Genomic DNA, 21,093 nt, shown 5'->3' with positions numbered 1-21,093 from the left:
AACCCCTCATTTCTCACTTATGAATGTATAGTAACAAATAAATTACATATATGATGTTCTTTATAGCCTAACTGCATCCCCACATGTTGGGACTTTCACAAGCCATTCTCTTGACTGGTGCTACAGATAGTTACCCCTTAGATTAACTTTTTAGGGCAAAAAACCTTGATGAAGTCTTTCTGTTCAATTTATTTCCCACCTAATTTTACATAAATCTGGGTGTCTTAAGAGATCCTGTGTGTTTCAGGGGCTGGGAATGGAGAGAGAGAGAGAGAGAAAATGTTTTTTAAGAGTCCCACAAAGAGGGTAGGTAAGGCTGTAGTGGGAGTTTAATGTTTAGTAGATGCAAAAAAGTCAACTTGATAGACCAAGACCATCTCAACAAGAAAAATTTTAATTAAATTTGGCTGTTTATTGGATGAGGATGGACTGGCAGTGGGTTCTGTGGCTCACAGGCATCTCTGTTTTGCCATTAGCACGTGATTGTGGGCAGATCTTCCTCAAGAGCAAACTTCCCACCAAAATGATGCCCCATTTTAACAGCTCCATACCTTCTGATTCCTCCCAGCTACAAACAGAGCTGCAGTCATTAGACATTTTGCCTTTTCTTCAGGGACTTGGGCTGTATTATTTCATGATGGTAACAATGTCATTAGCATTCCTGACAAAAGAATTCTCAGGATTTGAGGGTTTTTTTTCATTTCTCAATGTATTCTGCAAAATTGTACCTAAATTGCTCTAAAATACCATATGTAGTTTCCACAAAAGGAAAAAATCTTTTCCTTCATCTCATACCCTCACACATCCAACAGTTTTATAGTATAGTAATACATTTCCATATGATACATGCAGTCAGTGCAGATTTAGAATTTATAAGGCTGCTTCTTTCAACTTCACAGTGTTGAAGCAGAGCCAGAATATGTGAAAATTAAATGCACACAGTGGGCACGAATGTCACGTTCCTGTCAGAGGTGTGTCAAACCTCAGCCTCTCTGCTTCTTTCTGCACGTTGCAAAGAAATAATTAGAAGCTGGTTTTGCTCAATCACATCCCTGGAATGTTTAGGATTTTCTGGTAGTATTTCATAAGAATAGCATAATCATGAATAATAACAGTAATTATTCCTATCATCAATATTAGAATTATTTCCTCACAAATGCAAGTCCACAATGAAAATATTCAATGCATATTGAATTTTCTGCTGCATAAAAGATTGCAGATGGGAGTTACTATGGAGTAGATTAAATCCATTTCTGTCATATAATATCTTGGTCATTCAGTCTTATCAATTTATCCAGGACTAAAAAATTAATAACAAATAATCATAAAACTCACCTGCATGTGTTCTAGTATTTATTTTATTTCAAAAGTTTTCAAAGGGAAAAAAGTACTTCATGTTATTTGCTGGTACCAAGCAGTACAAAGTTGGTGGTTTTCAGTATCTACGTGAGCCTTTGGTATTTTGCTGCATCCCAGATAAAATTTATATGTGGGAGTTGGAACTTTTCATTTTCTTCCTTTTTTTTCCCCCCTCATTTGGAATTTCATGTGTGATTCCATATATTTACTTAATGGTACAAACCTTAGAGTAATTCATACAAAATGAGGGGTCCTTGATTCAAGAAAATGAAGGTATAACCAGTGAGAAAATCAGTGTGTATTTTCTCTCTACTGTTTCTTTAAGAATGATGGAAATAAAGATACAGCATTTTATGTAGTTTTGCTGTGTTTCAACATTTGTAGCAGATCTCTGCCTTACAGACTTTGGCAGTATCACAAAGGTCATATTTTCTTACATTTAAATTATTCATGAAGAGTTTCTTCAATGTACTAGATAAACTTGCAATGCAAAAAAACCCCACCACACAATGAGAAAAAAAAAACCTGTCTTCGTCTGTGTGCATTTGATGGAATGGATTAATGTAAAGTTATGAGAGTTCACAAAAGAATAGGATGCATAATTATGAACATTTTTGTTGTTGAATTGATATCACAGCTTTGTGTGACCAAGACCATATTGTTGCTGTGGGCTGAAGTATTTCATACCCATTAAGAATTGGGCTTCAGGGTTGGAATTAACCTGGCTGGGCAGGAAATTGTGCTCCTACAGCTCTGGTGAGGAAAGCAATGGGAGAGGAAGGACAGCAGAACTGAGAGTTGCCAGCCCAGATTCCAGTTTAGTCCATCTTTAAAGTGGAATAATTAATTGCCTTTCAGTCCTGCTGTCCCCTCCTGTCACATCTCTCAGGGGGATCTGGGAAGGTCCAGAGCATTCTTAGCTCAAAGAAAGCCCTTGTTGGGCTGTTTCCTGCCTCTGAGAGATTCCTGTGCTGCAGCAATTTTCCTAGTTAAAAAAACAAAAAAAACAATCAGTCCACTACTGTTATTTTCAGAGATGTACAGATGTAATGTAATTTCAGGGAATGTGACACCAAGGGCCAGGTTGGTACCAGTGGGGAGGCTGTGGGTCTGAGCGTGGCAGTACTGGAGTGCACCCACGGAAGGTCACAGTGCCATGACTTGGCTGCTGGGGTTTTTCCATTGCACTCATTGCTGATCTTTGATCCCTCTGTCCTCTCTCCCAGGTCGTCCCCTTCCACCCACGTCCTCGTCCAGCCTTCTCCCCTCTGCCCAGCTGCCCAGCTCCCACAACCCTGCACCAGTCAGCTGCCAGATGCCTTTGCTAGACAGCAACACGTCCCATCAAATCATGGACACCAACCCTGACGAGGAGTTCTCTCCCAATTCTTATCTGCTGAGAGCATGTTCGGGGCCACAGCAGGCTTCCAGCAGTGGTAAGAAAATTGCAAACATATGGAGTTTGTTTGTGACATGTTTGTGCCAGTTCTAAGCCTTCTTTTTGAATGTGTGCAAATGTGTTCTTGCATCAGCAGAAAATTGAGAGCATCTACGGAAATGGGGCAAAGAAAATCTTACTGGTTTATTTAATGGAAAATTCCTGGAAATGCAATCCATCATAGATGGTGTTCCTTCATTTTACTGTAGAGGGATTTTTAGTTTGAAGTATGGTAGGAGCTGTGTAAAAAATATTATTGAATTCTTGTCATCAGAGGGATTTATTTTTCAAAGTAGGTTTCCTGCTCCTTGTTGCATCTGGTAGGAGAGAAATGTACGCACAATGGTTCTTTGTTCTGCATGGGCTAATGTAATATATCATTTGGTGATGAGGTTTTGTATCTAAAAAATGCATGTTGCTTCTGCCAGTCTGTGTCTGTTCTTGTTTCTGAATCTGTCTGGTTCTGTACTTACAATGTCACATTTAACTAAGATCTGCTATTTTTCAGCAAATTAATTCTTGTCTTTCAGGCCACTGTTTTAAAACATTTGCAGCTCTATCACTCATGGAATCTGTAGTGCCTAGGGTTTTCTTTATTCTTTTTTCCTCTCTTTTCATTTTTCTATTTTAATTTTTATTAGTAGGTGCTGACTTTTCATTTTGACAGCCAAAAACTGAGTGAAGATCCAGTCCCTTTTTAGAAATACAGACAAATAAAAAGAAGCTATTCTAGCACCTTTCTTTTATTATTAGAGATACATGTTGTGTGTTATTTAACTGAACACAGTAGGTGTGGAGCTTCTATGCAGTTTCTGGTCTGCCCAAGGGATAAATTTGCTGTAGTGAGGGAGCTCTGGAGGTTCTGTATGATGTGGGACTGTGGGCTGCACACCTGAACACCCTCTTTAATAGGGGCTGTGGGTGTAGTGGGAGGGTGAGCAGGCAGCAGAATTTGAAACAGAACATTCAGAATGGACATTAGGGATAATTTTTCCCTAAGCATTGGGTTAGAGCAGGTGGCCCTGGGAGCCTGTCCAGCCTCTGTGCTTGGAGCTTTCTGAGAACGTGCTGGCTGAAATCCTGAGCTACCTGCTCTGACCTCAGAGCTGCCTTTGCTTGGCAGGGCACTGGGCTGGGCACCTGTGGGCACAGAGTTTGTGGTGATTGGAGTGGGGCTGGCCCAGCCCCGTCCCCATGGGCACAGCTGTGAGCAGCACTGACAGCAATGAGCCCTGGAGTGCCCAGGGGCACTGAGCAGCCACCAAAGGGAGCAGAGGGCACACAGGGGCAGGGCATCAACAGGAGGGGATGAAAGGCTGGGCTGAAGAACAAGAAGGGAAGATGCGTGAAGCCTTCTGATATTGTAGGATGATACTCTGTGTGTAGTGGCTGTCTCAACTGCAACATGTGCTGCACCTCCTGGCACTCCTTCCATCCTGAATTATCCTTTAACCCTGTTCAGGCATGTTAAAATATCATTGCACAATGAAATAATAATTGTAGGAGGATAGAATATAAGAAAATAAAGGTAGTATGGCAAGTAATCTTACCCCTAAGGAGGTGCATCTGGGCCAATTATCAAAGATTAGGACCAGGCTGACTTTAACAGGCCACAGCTGTGAGCAATGAGAAGAAGATGCTGTAACAGAGTGGGGTGGCTGGGTGAGAGGGGAACTGGAGTCAGTGGCTGCTTTGTGAAGAAGAAAGAGTCAGTGCTCTGAGGAGGTGTCCATGAGAAACACCAAGGAGGTATGGAACTCTTCCAATTAGGAGACAACAATAGGGAACCCCTGCAATATAATGACAACAAATAATTCAGAAATTGAATGTGCTTCCTTGCTCCTTGAGCGTATTGGAAAATATGATGCCACTTTTGAGGGGGTTTTAAGAGATTTCAGGTGATCTGGGAGCTGCAGGTCTCAAAATCTGTAATGGACAGCCCTGTAGAAGCCATGGAAATGGGAAGGGGGGTCGGGAAGTGGGTGTGATTCATTCTTGAGGCAGTGTAGTTTCATGCCTTAGAAGCATTCAAGAGGATTTTGCAGGGCTCAGCCATTTCTGGAAAAAGGTGATTCAGCTGATTGAAGGGTCTTTGTGTTTTCAAAAGGGTCTCAGCAAAATCTGTCACTAAATGCCTTCAAGGAAGCATTTAACCTAGCACAGGGTGAGAGGGAAGGTTCCTGCATGGTGAGCAGTTCTTTGAAAGACAGTGAGCAGAAGTTGGAGCTCCCCAGTAAATTTTCACAAGACATTAAAATACTCAGAGAAGATGGTGGAGTAGGAAAGCAGGTGATGGCAGGGTGCTAAGAACAAGGTCAGTTTGTGGAGATTGACAAAAGCACCTGTGAGTCCAAGTAACAGGGAAATAAAATGACAGGGGACCTCAGGGCAGAGAAATGTAAAGGGATATTCATGGGAAAGCAGCTCTGGTTGGTGATGGATCATTACCTGTGGGCAGGGGGGATGCCTGCCTGTCTCAGAGCTCAGAACAGGGAATGCTCACAGCTGAAGGAGGGAATAAGGGTGAGAGGACTCTGTCTGAAAGGTGTGGTGGATCAAGCACTTGATGAGATTTTAAAGGGGAATGGAAAAAGTAAATGGGAGAGGGATGAAATAAGGAGAAGAAAATCAAGGTCAGGGAATGTGAGCTAAAAAAAGAGGCTTGGTGGATACTTGAGTAATTACAGCCACTGCTGGGACTGAGGGAAGCAGCATGGCATTTCTTAGGAAGCCAAATGAAGGAAGTGGCAGTAAAACAATGTCATAAAATTTGATGGAAGAGCTCTTTATGTTTTATTTTAAATCATAATCACTGTTTCTTTGTATCCTGAAAAGATTTGTGCTTAACAGTTGTTTCTGTGGGCTGACCCAAGGAACTTTTCTGGCATCCTCTGATTTGCTTTGCTTTGTTTATTCTACATTTTAAAACTTTTTTCCCCACATCCCATTTACTTCTTTAATAAACACTAATATAATATATAATGACATTTAATTTTCAGAGTGTAAGATGTAGGTGTCCTTTTAAAATATCTTTTACTATGCACACATGCATAATGGCTTGATCACCACAGAGTGTTCTATAGCATGAGTTATTCTGGACTTAATGGATCCTCTGGAAAATAATGAGCATTTCCTAGTGGTGTCACTTTTTTTCTTTAGTTCTCACAATGTTTCTTTTTAGAGCTTATAAGAAAATATGACAGATAATGACTTATACATTAAATTGGAGAAAGTTACTACTTTTTGTGGCTTATCATTATCCTTGAAAGATTTTCAGAGTGGCTTTTACTATCTACATGACAAGAAAACATTGACCGTGCTCTGGTTGTGGTTTTTTTGTGTTCCTTTATTTTTCTTTTTGATTTTTTTTTAGTATATATTTTTAGTTCCTTTGGAAACCTAGCAATATAGATCCAGACATTTGAATTTGAGAGACAGTAATTAAATGTAAATATTTTGCTTAAATTTGGGCTTGGGTTAAAAAGGAAGATTTGTAGATGCTTATATGGAAGGCTTAGATTCCAGATAATCGACAATTATTCATAACTTTTTGCTAGCTTTTTCTAGCTGCTGCTTCAAATATTTCTATCCCAGTCTTCAAAGTACATGTTGAATATGAAATATTTGAAATATTCATATTGAATATGAATACACAACATGAAATAGTGTAATCTACTAATTACACTATAGATGCTTCCTCTTGTTTGTCTGATTGGATACTTCTCTTGCTTCAAGCTCTGTAATTACAGGTGAACACAGGTTCACCTGTGTTCCTCAACAGGTTTAAGATGAACCTTTTTGGGTGTGAGGGGCCACTCATCCCCATGTGTTGCCCTGTGCCCTTCACAAGAACCAATATATATGGAAAAAAATAATTTGTCTGAAAAAACTACCTAATCAAATATTCTATCAAATGAGCCATCTATTGTTGATATTATGAAGGCCTTTAATCTACAATAAATCTTTGTTAGAACTCATCAGAAACTCCCAGTTTGAGAGAAATGTGATTATAGCACTCTTAAAATGACATTGCATTATCGGGGTGATTGGTTTATCATTTGGAGAAGCGACATCAATCATAACTAGCATAACCACCCAGTAAATGAATTCAACCTTTCTGCTGCAGAACAATGACACAATAATTGCTCAAAATCAAACTTGAAATGAAATCAGAAAATGCACTTTCTTTAACTATGATGTTAACCTAATGGAATATATTATTAAAAATCATGTTTGAGGAAGTTCTATGTAATTAAAAATATGTGGAAATGTATTCCTTTTTTCTCTCATTAGAACCTGTTTCAGTTGCAGGATCATTTTCTATGCAACGAGATATTATGCTGGTTTTAATTGAACTCCCATCACTTACATTCCTCTGCTTGTATTTCTTAATATAATATGCAGCACAATTATATGTGATGAAGGACAAGAGGTTTTTGAAATCTAGTGCACCTGCTGATAGTATTTGGAAAAACACAAACATTGTAGAAGGAAATGAGACCTTTTAGCCATGAAAAGTTAGTGGGTTTTTCTTTTCCCTTTCAAAAGAAGGTCAGTTCCTGCCATACCTATTCCTGAGATGGTTTCTTACAGGTAACAATAGGACAGGTTTATTTCTTCTTCTTGTATGTGTTTAATATAATTGTTTTGGTAATATAACTCAGCTTGTTGAAATGCCACTTTAATGGCTTCAGTCAAAATACAATATAACAGGCTGGTTCTCAACCTTTTGTGGAAGAAAGAGAAGGGGTTTTTTTGTTTGCACTTTTGCCTTTACTAGAGAGGATTTATTGCTGTTAAACCAAACTTTGAACTCACAACACAAAACCAATTTGTTTGTTTGTTCCTTCATTTTTCAGTCCAAGTAAAAGACACAGGGTAGACCTACTCACACATTAGGTTTCCATATAATGGATCTGTAACTAACACCTTCATCAGCTTCAACCACTCCAACAATGAGAAAGTAGAAGCAGAATGATCTCTGGAATATTTTGGAAAATTCCGAACTGTGGTTTAGATATTGTCATGATTGCTGTCAAGAACTTGCTGAAGTTGAACTGCAAGGAGGGACGGTACCCATTTGTTTGGTGTTAATGTGTCTTTTTGGCTCAGAAACAGTGACACAAAGCATTTGGCTCAGCATAACAATATCAGCCCACGGAGTTGTTTGGACACTGCTCAGAAGGCAGGGTTTGCTTTGATTTTTTCACAAGCAGTTTTTGGCAGCAAGGAGAGAAGGAAAGAGAAACAGGTTGGCTTGAAGGAAATAATTGTTCTTTAGTGTTGTCTTTTAGTTAGAGTTGGGATAAAGAATAAGACTCCTTTTACCTATGAGCCTGTTGTGTGGAAATATTATATAAAATATCAATATTCATTATTTTTAGTATAAATATCTAGATGGATCTCCTGTGTTCCATAGATACTACCAAATTCTACCTGTCTATAGAATTTGATTATTATTAATGTGTAATTACCACCACCTCCATGCAGTTTAATCAAGTTTGTAAAAATCTTTTCTGAAAGAAGCCAGAGCTTTCATTAATGCACTGTAGCTGGAGAACTTATTTTAGATTCTCTGCTGGGAGTGCTTGGAAGTATTTGTTTTATAGCCCTCTTACAATCTGGCATCAAATAAAGAAGTATTTCCAGTTTCTACTCTATAATGCAAACCAAAATGCAGAACTATTGTCATCTTTAAGAAATAAATGAATCCTACAGAAAAATGATTACATCCCTTCAGATGATGAAACATCACCCCCTACTGAATGGAAACCTCAATTTTCTGTACCTGTCAACCTACAGGACAGAAAATACATTGGCAGCCACAAATATTGAGAATCCATAACTTTATTTATTTCCTTTTTTTAATCCTCATGAACAATTGCATTTGTTTTACTTGAGAGAATAAATAAAAGAGTTTGGATAGCTCAGTAGGTAATGGGGGAGAAAAGGAATTGGAATCTTCCTCCCCTTATCAATATTGCAGCTGGGGCCAGGAGAGAGGGTGTTGTTTTACTCTGCTGCTTCTTGTTGGTTCTTGTGTTTGTTTACTTTTGGTTTGGTTTTGTTTGATCTCTGTGCATCCCTTCTGAGGTCAGGTAGGGAGGAACAGTAATCCAAAAGAAAATTTTGGCCTCCTCCACCATCACTTTCCTGTCATAGCTGCTGTATTTGATTGAGATTTCAGGAGCATCTTTTGGAACATCTTTCAGAATATTGCATTGTAGAATTTGTCAAGCTATTGACAAATTAACTGTTGTCAAGGGCAGCAACAGTTAAAATCAGTTAAAGTTCCAGGCCCGGGGTTCCTAAATTATTTCCTGTGCTTTCCTATAACTGTCTCCAAAAGGCAGCCCTGCATTGCAGCTGTGTTTGCAATTCTCCTGAGAAAGGGTGGCTCTTACTCAATATATTCACAAGGAAATGCCATAAGGAACTTGCTTCTGATGTTTTACAGCAATGCAGAAAAAGGGTGATAGACTGATATTTTTGTTTCCGTTTCCAAATTAAAAGTAAATTATGTATTTGTTTCTGCTATAGACCCAGGCCTAGATTTGAGGCTGTAAGCAGGAATGTCTCTGTACATGTATTGTTTAAACAGTGTGTGGATGTAGCAGCAAGGCCTTCAAATAAATATTTTTTTTCAAAATTTGTTTCTAATACTTCTCTAAATCCTTAATGACCAGTTGCATTCCCATTCTGTTACATCTCTCGAGCAGAGTCTAATTTTAGAGCTTAGATCTGGAATGAGAAATGGAGGGAACAGCATGACCAATGTGTTCCCACTGAAACTGAAGGGTGTACTTTTTCTAAAGTATCAGCTCCATGTTGCTGCAACTACTACTGATATTTTTGCTGCTGCTAATCTCTGTACCCCGTGTTGATGATGCCTGCAGATGTCTGAATTTCTGCCTGAAGACGTGATTCCAGATAGTAAGATATGGCAGAAACATTCCATTTATTAATTTATGAATTCATAATAACAACAATCAAATCTCAAACAGAAGGTTCTGCGGCAATAAAAATGATAATGAATTACAAAAAGCTGTAGAATTGAGAACAGACCTGAATTCTGTTGTTTACGCGGTTTTTTTTACCTCATCATGGTTTTGAGAGTTGCAGATATATATATATATATATTTTTTTTTTTTTAAGCTGCTTTTGATTGTTTAAGGTTTGTAAATGTGTTGAACTGGGAACCTCTGTAGCAGTAAAAGCCCCCCCAGCAATCAGCTGCAGCACAGACTTCCCAAGTTTCCATTTTTACATTTCTGTGTATTGCTGTTTTCTGACAGCTTCCCTGATGGCTGGGACACACCTCAGTGGCTGTGGCCTTTTCTCATTACCAATGCTTATTCTGTGTCGTGGCAGCTTCTTAGACACCACCAGTAACTGGGAAACTTTGGAAAGCTGTTGAAGCTTTTGAAGCTTAAAGGCTTGATGTTGTTTCTCAGTGTCATTGCACCAAGAAAATCAGTGCCTACGCTTGGTACCTCACTTGAAAACTGAAAGGCACTGAGAATACTCTAATTTTAAGTAGAAAATCTTTTTTATTCTTTCCTTTCTTTTGTATGCTGAGTCCAGATGCTGTTTGTGTGTTTTTCCTTTGTGTGTAGAAAAGGCTAAAAATGTTCTTGCTAACAGTCCCTGCTGTAAGTGATGCTGTGTGGGAAGAACTTTTCATGCTTTCAATATTTTTTTCTTTTGATACAGAATTTTAAATCTGCATCTCCCTTTCACTGGCAGTGGCACAGTCCTGACAACTTCCACAGTAGATAGTGCTGCTGTTTGTGTGGAAAGGCAACATGTAGAAAACATTTCATGTTTTTAGGTGCCTCCAACACAATATTGTAGCTGACTGAAAGTGATGAGTTGAGCGTATACCAATTGTTTGCACTTCATGGCTATAAAGTAGAGAACCTGAAATTTAGGGTATCCTTTTTTCAAAATACTTTGCAATATTTGTGTACAGAAGGTTCTGTGGGTGGCTTAGTTGGTTGGTTTTGTAACAGCATAAAGTTTAATAACTTCCTTTTTTCTCCCCATAAATCCAAATAAGTGCCATTATAAACACTTGAAAGCAAGGAGACGCTTTTCATCTGAGTCAATACCGTGTCTTATGGATTTTCTGATTTTGATATGCCATACACTTCTGGTTTATTTAAATGATAAATTGTGCATTTATCTAGTGCTTAATTATTACTCCTAGTTATAAAATTACATTAATGGATTTACAGTTTTGATACCTGTTTCTAATATGATTATATATATTAGCATCTTATCAGGCAAACTGTAAATATATGCCACCTATTTATCACATTAACATCTCCAGAAACTGAGTTTGTCTTCATGTAAAGCACGATTAAATCAATCAAATTAGGATTTTTTTTCCTTCAGAAGATACTCAGTCTTATTTTAAGAAGTAGAGGACTTGGGAAACTTCTGCACATCACTGGAGAAACTGATCAGTGGTTACTAATTATTCTCAGTGTTTTTTTGCTTGCCCTATTAATGCCTTACTCTTTGCCTGGCAGTTCTCCCATGCATGTCTGCAACATCCCTTCAGCATAAACAGCAAGAAATCTGGACTCTGTCATTTTACTCTGAATATTTTTCCTTTGTGTTTCCCTGCCACAGCCCTGCTGCCCTCTGGGAGCCCGTGCCCTAAGAGGGTTTGCACATACAGCTTGATTGGTGAAAACAGCTGAAAACAGAGCTCAGCCAAGCAAATTATCCTTTCCTGTTGCTTCCTAACCCAGCTCTTCAAATGTATAAGCCATGCTGTAAGGATGACTCCTGTCCTCTGCTCAGTGCTTCTGCAGACCAGGATTTTGTCTTTCTCAGTCTCAACTTCAGCTGCAGGAACTGCTACAGTGGGAATGTAATAAAAATCTGAGGTTCCTCCACTAAACAGCTGCTTTATTTTGGTGCATTTTTACACAGATTTCTCCTGGGAGAAGCAGCAGATGTTCAGATGGGCTGCACTCAGAGCTGAGTGTGCTCTTGGAAGGGCTCTCTGGTGATGCTCTGGGCTCTCACCGTGTCTGCCCTGGTGCACAAAAGTCAGGAAATCCAGTGCAAGTCTTGAACTGATCCAGTTCCTGTGGAGTTTGTAATTCCCACAGTGTTTGAAATGATTGCAGACTAAAACCACAGATGAGGGGTTTTTTTCTCAAGGAGGGAAATCAACCAAACACTGCCTTTTTTATTACATGGCTAATGTGCATAATTCATGTTTCTGACAGATTGTTACACAGAAAGCCGAGGACTTTGAACGTTTGTAGAAGTTAATTACTGGCCTGAGTAAATGCCTAATTTTCAGATCATTTCACATCAAGGCATAGAGGGAATCTTTCTCCATTTTATCAGCTCCCAAAATGATTCCACAGCTCGTTCTGTCTGAAGGAAATTTTGTCTCTTGCTCAGTTCCGTTTGTTTGAATTTTGTGATTTCTTCCAGTCTGTAGCAAGGCTTCACTTGCTCCCAGTTCCCCAGGTTGCTTTTATTGCGGTGACCTTTTCCATCCATGCAGGATGCTATTGTCACTCCTCTCTCCTTGGATCCCTGCCTCTCCCCACCAAGGTGTTGCCTCACACGTTGCTCATGTACAATGGTTCCTTTCTGTCTAATGCACTTGTGCTGGGTGTCATGGGGCTGCAACAGTGGGATCTTCAGAAACTGAGCTTTTCTCTCCTTTTATTCATGTCAGGGGTAATGGTTTGTGAAATAAATAAATAAATAAATGCACACCTACAAGCAGAACCAAAACAGCATCCCTACGACTGTAGTGATAACTGGTGCTTATCTTGCGTAGTTTGGATCTGAAAAAAAAGCAACCTAGTAAATCAAAAGGAAGGAAAATTGGCAGCTTAGTATGGAAATTGGGTTGTTTTAAGAAGGTTCCTTGTACCTGATGCTCTGCTAATTTAGGAGCAATAGCTAGAATACTGTAGAAAATGAGAATGACTTTTTATGAATTATAAAATATCATCTGTGGGCATAGAAACCTTTACACCCCAAACCCCTAAAAGTTGGGCCTCTTACTGTGCTGATGGATCTTTAAAAATCTGCAAAAGAGGGTTTGGTTTCCTGTGAATTGCCTTGCCCCAAAAGCTCCATTTGTAATAACAGAAAAGTTCAGTATTGTTGAATTACTGACCCTCTTATTTCAAAAGGTCCCTCTTGGTCTTCAGACCTGGAGAACAGTTATTAGTATGGCATTAAATGGGAAGTCCCAACTGCAAATCCACCTGATTCAGGAAGAACTCAGAAATCTGGACTTTAATAATGTGTCGTGAATTAATTAAATCTGTAATGTATATGACACGATAATTATTTTGGGGCATACAAATAGCTTATTCTACTGGAATCAGCAGGAATTCTGTACACTGAACACCAGGCTAACTCCTCAGTTAAGTAATGAGGTGTGAAATGTTCTACCTAACAAAGCAGTGTTGAGCATGTTTGTTAATACTTTTTCCTGCAAACAGGTGGATAATTGTTTTACTTGACAGAAACCTGTCAATTGTAGTCACTAGCAAATATGGAAAGGTGTAAAATCTTTGTTAGCTTGTGAGCTTCAGGTTTCTTAAAAATAATTTTAATTGAAGTAATTTTAAAAAGTAAAATAATTATAATAATTTGTAAAAGTTGAGAGAGTCTGGTGAGTTGGAACTCAAGCGGTAGAGGATGGCTGTGAGTGATTCTCTCAGGGGCTGAGACTGGGCAAATAAAACCTTTGTTACTCTGCCATGAAGGTTTCATCAACTCCTGGCACCTGCATTTCCAGCTTACCTGAAAAAACTTGCTGTAAAACCATAACAGAGTAACATGGAGGCCAAAAAAATAAAAACACTATTGATAAGGCTTAGGCGGGATGAAGGAAAAAATCTGGGCTTTTCCAATCAGTAAATTTGGTTAGGAAGAGTAATATGAAACACTTCAATCTACAGGAGAATGTTTTTTCTCACTCTAATTTCAACCTTTGTGGTTTACTTTTCAGTGTGGGTTTAAAAACAGGAAAAACACGTAAATTGTCAAAATGAAAGGTGAAAATATTGGCTTAAAAATGAAATGGTTCTGAATTTCAAAAACTAATTCCCTAATGTTTCTTTATTTTCCAAGTCTGTCTCTTCATTCTCTATCTTTTTTCAGCTAAAAATGTAGCAAGATTCAATTAGATATTCGTGAAAAGTTTGTCTCCTTGTGGTCTGAAGCAGGCACTAAGCAGAAACCAGCTATTTATTCTAAAATCCATTAATTTAGTGGACATGTTAAGGCCAGTCAGTTACACTTGTGAGTGTTATCTGCAGCTGGAGAAGATGGTAAAGAGAAAAACAGGGTGCCTTGAAGAAATTGAGGTATTTCCAAGACTTTAATTTCTAGTTTGAGACTGGCTTGAAATCAAGATGAGATTAGGAGGTTGTGGACAGTGAAGTGTATGAGCAGGCTGAGAACTGGAGGTTCTGGTACTGCAGAGAGGCTGGTGAGAGACTGTCCTTACAGAACTAATCTAAGGCAAAGACTCAAGACTGGCAGCAAACTCCCCTTGCCCAAGGGCCCTGCCAGCAGCTGAAGGCCAGCCCATGTCCCAGGGGCACAGCCATCCTTCCAAAGGATCTGCAGGAGAAAGGGGTAACACCAATCACTAGCAGTTGTCATCCAGGTGTACATAGATGGCCACAAAACCTAGTTCTTCCTTCGCTTTCTAACTACAGGCCAGCTCTAAATATCTTTTTCCTCTCTTTATTTTCTGCTGTTGACTGCTGGAAACATTCCACAGCCTGGATTCTTCAGTTCCTCTGAGATCATGCCCAGAAACGCAAATGCATTAGAGACTCTTGTTTCAATTTCTTTTTTTGGAACAATTTCCATTAATATCCTGCTGTCACAAAGCAACTGGTGCTGTTTCACAGCTCTTTATCAAGGCAGTTTTATAGTGGGGAGCTCCAGCAATTGCTCATTGAGAGCAGGAACCCCCCAGCGCCGCCGGCTCTCGCGGGGAGCACCGAGCGGCCGCGCTGGCTTCAGCCGGTGCCAGCTGCTTCATGTTTGACATCTCCATGGCTTTGAGCAAATTAGGGCTGCTGCTGGATCCTGCTGGATCAGCAGCCTCTGCATCCACTGGTTTCTTGACAGCGTAGCATAGAGTGGTGTTTTCTTTATGGAACAGGCAGGTTCGATTCAAAATTCCAAGTTCCTAAGGGATGTACAGGCACAAATGCAAAATCTGGATGGCTGGTTTGGTGTTTGTTTGGTTTGGGGAAAAGGGTAGGAGACCTGGATACCTGTTTGTGTCAGGTTGTTGGGGGATGTTTGAATATCCACCTTAAATACTTTCTCTTTTCTCTGCAAATCTTAAATTTTGAACTGTTTTTAATAACCAATCTGTTCAGTTCATTTGATTAATGAAAAGGTCTGTTATTATAGGCATATATTGAGAGGATCTACAGAAATATGACCGCTAGGTTTAAAACTGAGTAAAATTTTTGCTGTTGAATTATTTCTCATTTCTACAAAATGCTCTCAGATGGTGTTATGAGAAAGCACCTAAAAAGTTTGAGCACTGTTCTGAAATTGTATTATTTAAGATTCTGATTTCAATTTATTGTTATCAAAACTAGAAAAATATTAAGTAAAGAGAAGATAAAAAGGAGAACTTCCCTGTCTGAGCCACTGTTAGATTTGTGTTCCTTTTCCAGGCCTGCTTTTGTTTTCGCACTGCAGGGCAAACACTGAGCAAATGACCTGGTAATGCCTGAAGTTTGAGTTTTTGTGTTTTTCAGACCCTGCCCTGCACTAGTGTACAACTCTAACTCCATGCAGTGTCAGCAAGCTCTCCTCACAGCTTGGGCAGACAGGACAATCCTTCCAGGCCTGGGAACCAAGGCCACCATCACAGCCTCAGGCCCTGAGAAGTACAAACAAAAGTGAATTAAGGGGGGAGAAGCGAACTGGGGCAATGTGACTTCATTCCCTGAATCTGCAACTGGACAATCAACCCCTGATAAGCATATGGACCAAACTTCTATCCGTCTAAAAAACTCATGACCATCATCCCCCTTGGGTGTAGCCTCTGCCAGGCTTTTGACTGCCCAAAGTGTACCTGTTAAAGGCCTTTAATAAATACCCACTCAATTCTTTTAACTATGTCCAGCCTCTGTTCTGGGTGGTGATGCCACTCCAAACATCACTGGGTAGGAGCTTCCCTCAGCAGCCCAGCCGTGAGTGGCTCTCCAGGCCACTGTGCTCCTGTAGAAACTGCCCACTTCATATTTTCATATGATTTAATGCTTTCTTCCACCTTTGCTTTGCACTTTGGGATCTGTTGAAGGTATGAGACATGGTTAATTTAATCGTTTAACAACAATATTATGTGAATGTTGCTGAATATTCCAATGAGTGGAGCTCACAGGGATGGAGAACATTCAGAGCAAATTGCTCAGGTGGGGAAGGAGCTGTGCCTGGGCTCTGCCTGCTCTGATAGGCTCCATGAAATGAAAGGGAACTGATTTTCTTACAGCTCTCCCAGCTGCTTTTATTAATCTGTGTTATTAGATGATGGTTAAAGGGTCTCTAATGATTTCTTGTTTGCACCCTATTCATCAAAATTCACATAATGAAACTGCTCGCCTGCTTTTATTTGTTCTTAAATCTTGTTTGAGCCTCTAACTCGGTGCCTAGTGCTCCTTTTGGCACTTTTTCATGTGGCAATCTCCATTGAAAGGATTCTCCATAGCTGAATTCTCACTGCTAGCAATGTGATGTAAGGATATTAAACCCACTCATAGTTGCAGGTGATGCATATCAGAATATGGATTGTTTTTGTGTTGTCGTGATGGAAACCTTAAGGAGTTTTTAATACATTTTTATGTCACGTTTTTTAGCTGAAAGTGTTAAAAGCTTATTAGAGGATCTAAAAATAGATAAGCAAGGTTGAAATAGCAGGTTTACTGACTGGTCCACTGCAAATATTATTTATTAGTCTGGACAGCATTATGAAGTTTTTGAATTTAGAAACAAACTTCAGGTTTCTTCACTTCTGTTGAGCTTGGTTGGATCCTTTTTATGAGATATTAGACATTCAATATTGATGAATACTGAATCGCCAGGGGAAAAAAAAAGGTTGAATTTTCTCAAAGATGAGACAAAAAATAAAAATACAATTTAATCCTGTTGTTTTTAATGACAGTGAAGCTAGGTCCCTTTTTTGAATATTGGAAAAGCTCCTAAATAGCCATTGGCACTTACTCTGGGAATATTTAAATGTCAGTGGCTCAGAGCACCATAGAGTTCTGCTGTGTCATTATAGAGGATGGTTATACATGAACATAACCCCCATGGTCATGTTCTCCTTCCCATCCATACAGGTAAATAAATGCTGTTACCCAGAGAGGAAGCAACACATTCCCCTGCACGGTTTATTTATCCTGTATTTTGTCAGTGCCCAGCAGATGGTGGAGACTGTGTGTCTCAAGTTAATGGGAACAAAAATTACATGAGAAATGCTATGTCCAGAGAAATAAGTCACGTAAACTTAAAAAAAAAAAATCAATTAATATGAGCCAAGAAATGATGGAAAGGTGGGTGATGACAGACATTAGTGATGGCAGGACTTTGAGGCATTCTTTAAAATTATATTCTGTGCCAGATTTCTCATGACTTGCAGCTGTCATTTAATCACTCAAATCAGCTTTTAGAGTTTCAGAGGGTCAGAGGAGACAGAGTTATAGTTCATTTTGAAAATGTGCTCATTGTTCAGGCAATTGCTCTTAAAAAAAAACTTACTCCACAGTATTGAATGAGCTGAGATTTGCAATTTTCAGATTTCTGCCCGAAATCATCTTTGTAGGAGTTTTACTTTAGTCTTATGTTGCCCTTTATTGAAGGGAATAAGGAGTCACGTAAAGTTGTCCCCAGATCTTTTCATGTCAGAAATGATGGGAAAGCATTTCATACACGCTTTATTCCCCTGTCTGATGCTGGCCAGAAATTCTATCTTACACTTGGAAATATAACCTTGAAATTCATTAGTCTGGTAGCTGGGAAATGTACAGATGGTGGGGTTTGGCAAGCCAGGGAATTTGGTAAAGGTCTTCTCTGTTTGAAGTCAGTGATTTGATCGTTGATTTATTTATCACTGGTTTAGTGTAATTTAAATGAAAACTTAATTAAGCGAGCGTTGATTAAAATTCCATATGAAGAATGTAAATGGTAAATGATAATTAAGCTCAGAATTGCTAAAGTATTGAAAATAACAGAATGTCTCCCATTACCTGTCTGGCTGCTTTTTTTTTTTTTTTTTTTTTCAGCAGTACCTCTCCAACTCCTCTGCTGTGTTTTTTCCAAAAGCACTTTTATGTAATAGTGGTCTGTCCTACCAAATTATAGACTGGTTTAATTACAAGCAGCTCTTCAAAACCCCAGAGTGAACCTCACATTTTCACAATTATATATATTAGTTCTTAGGCATTTCTGCTGTTGTCATTTATCAAGGGCTTGAGCTCATTCAGCACCAATAAACAGAACCCAGTCTGTAAATGGGGAGAGGTTGATATTTAGGTTTAATGATGGAAATGTGAGCAGGAGGGTTAAGGTTAGAGAGCCAAAGCCCTTGAGTTTATTAAAGAGGGAGGGTGAGCAGAAATAAGGAAATGTGTGGGGCTGAATTAGAAATGCTGCAGAGTGCATTTGAAATGCATTTATAGCTGCACTTGACTGAACCTGTATGAACCTAAATTATGTCTGTATGTGTTGTGTGCCTGTCCACATCTGTCCATGCTCACACATTGTAAGTATATAATGTACTGTATATAATCACAAAATATAGACAAATAAATATAAATATATCAGAATGTGTGTAAGAATAATTAGGGTGGAGAAATCAGTTTTTTTAAATTAGGAAGAGTCTGGGTATTTGGGAAATTGTTCTGGACAAAGCAAGGAAAAGGGCATTATCTGTAATTAGAAATAATAATCTATAATTGGTTCATTTGCCATATTTCTACAGTTCTGATTTAGTTGAACAATGTGATCATTATGCCACCAGTTTTCAATAGAGGTGTCACAATGAAAAATAATTGCAATATTCCACAATATTAACTGTACCCTAATTGCAAAAGTTTTGAAATATAATTACCATGAAAGCTAATGCGACAGGGAACATTAAGCATAATTAGTGTATTTTAAAAAAGGGGAAAACTGTTAGAAGCTTGTTATTGTCTCATAAGGTAGCTTCAAATTAGCTGGATGCAGAGCACTTTCATCTAGGTTTTCTATAATTTTGGTTATTAGCACAGACTGCAATAAATTTGTTTGACATAGCCCACACCTGCTAACCCTGCAGGAAGGAATTTCTAATGTGCACGGGACCCAGGTTCCTCACAGAATCTGTCACAATTTCCTGGGAGACAGCACTGGGTAAGATTTAGGGGGGGTTGGCTGTGGGGGTGTTGTTGTCAGGTTTGTTTTTTGCATATACACAGCTACACTGCTCAAATTTCACTGTGTTTTAGGAAATTTTCTGCAAAAGACTCATTAAAATGCTGTTACGAAGCACTTTAAACAAACATTCATTACACATCAAAAATGTGCTCTGAGAAGATTTATCCTCTATTACTTATCTGTTTTCTCTACAGAACAACTGCATGTTTTTACACAGAGCATGAATGTTCACCCATACAATTAGAATTTATTTTTTGAAGTAAAGGAAAACAATATATCACACCACTTGTGTAGAAATGTTTTTGTGCCCAAATAGCAGGGGAGAGGATCCAAGCCATAAGAAGCAGTGCTGGCTTTCTGTAAGATGAAATTTTCTCTAAGAAACATCTCAGAGATTTTCCTGTGGATTTTTGGTAATGTTTTCCAAGTAGAAATTTGGTGGTTTTCTGGTTTTGCTGTGTTTCAAAAATATTGAAAGTGGTTTGAGAATAAACTAGATACAAACAGAAATACAGAGAGGAACATCATTATTTTTAGTGGACACTGTTTGAAGAAACAGTTCTGTTGCTTGTTCTTAGATTACTATTAAGCATTGAGGTTAATTTTATCATCTTTATTTGTGGTTATTGCAGATATGTAACAGATTTCTTATTAGAAGGAAATTATGTCATAAATGAAGTTTTGGATTGGATAGTGAAAAGAGAAATTTCTCTACAATCTTCTCAAATTAGAACCTGATAAAAATTTTGGGAAGTGTAATATATGGAAAAGTTTTATTTTCAGTTTAACTCAAATGACTTTTAATTTCTTGAGTGTCTATCAACAGCAAATTGCTCTAACCTTGCTTTTAGAGCATTTAATATCTTATAAAAACTTGTAGGAAAGGTTCTTGGTGGGGTTTTTTTTTCCCTCATAAGTAATTCTTATTTAATTTAAGCCTTAGACAGAGCTTGTTTCTGTGGAAGTAATGAAAGTTTAAAACTGAGAAAAGGTGCAGAAATCCAGGTGATGTCTATAGAGAGTATTATGCAAGTCAGCCATCTGAAAGCAAGTAGGGAGACTAGAAACCTGTTTTCCTTGCAGAAGTTAAACTGATTGATTTATTCAGCCTAACCCCATTTTCTGTCATTTTCTCTGCTACAAGGTTGGTTTTTTAAAGTCCTGTTAAACCGTGGACATGGAAGTCTGCAGGCATTTCTGAGTAGCCATTTGGTGTCTGTGTTCTGGAGGTCAGAAAGTCTGACTGGAGTTTTTCCAGCTGGGAAACAGCCCTGCAGAACTGGCAAAGCAGGGGCCAGGATCCCAGTGAGGGGTGGGAGTGTGATGGGACACTCAGAACTGATCAATTCAGTCAGGTAATATTAGGGAGCATGCTGTGTTCTCACTTATATCAATTAAATTTACTTTAATAGAGCAGATTACAGAGCGGTCAGTGTTTAGGAAACTCAGTCAAAATTTGTAACTTACAGTAAAAGACAGCAAAAAGCCTACCTGAGCTACAGAAGAGTGTGCTTACATTTTCTAAAAGGAAAAACATTTTTCACTTTTTAACCTTTTCCCCTTCATTTAACTGGCTATAAACCCATTTTGTTTTATTTTATTTTGTCCCTGTGACCTTTACGCTTTCCCTCAGCATGCAGGAACACAGCCCTGCTGCAGAAGTTCCTCCCCACCCTGCTCAGCCCCTGCTCCCTCCTGCCCAGGGCTGAGATGCACCAGCCTGGAGATGGACTCAGGCTCATCAGTGGTGCTGACAAGCAGCAAGCCTCAGATCCAGGCTTTTCCAAAGATCCCCCTTTTCCAAGTGTCTCAGTAATGATGCCTGCATTGAGAGCTTCTGCTTTTGATTATTC

General features: G+C 38.9%; 1 protein-coding gene across 12 annotated transcripts in view; it reads left to right on the top strand.

Moving 5' to 3' along the window:
* The window catches only part of TENM2 (teneurin transmembrane protein 2), a 615,620-nt gene that overhangs the window by 388,182 nt on the left and 206,345 nt on the right, over positions 1-21,093 (top strand). For all 12 annotated transcript variants that reach the window (XM_063168605.1, XM_063168602.1, XM_063168601.1 and 9 more), the window contains one exon: positions 2,586-2,795. In XM_063168605.1, coding sequence (XP_063024675.1) covers positions 2,586-2,795 — 210 coding nt within the window. The remainder of the gene's footprint in view (positions 1-2,585; positions 2,796-21,093) is intronic.

This window comes from Melospiza melodia, chromosome 14 (assembly GCF_035770615.1).
Source record: "Melospiza melodia melodia isolate bMelMel2 chromosome 14, bMelMel2.pri, whole genome shotgun sequence".
Lineage (NCBI taxonomy): Eukaryota > Metazoa > Chordata > Aves > Passeriformes > Passerellidae > Melospiza > Melospiza melodia.
This window is presented reverse-complemented; position numbering and strand designations above follow the sequence as displayed.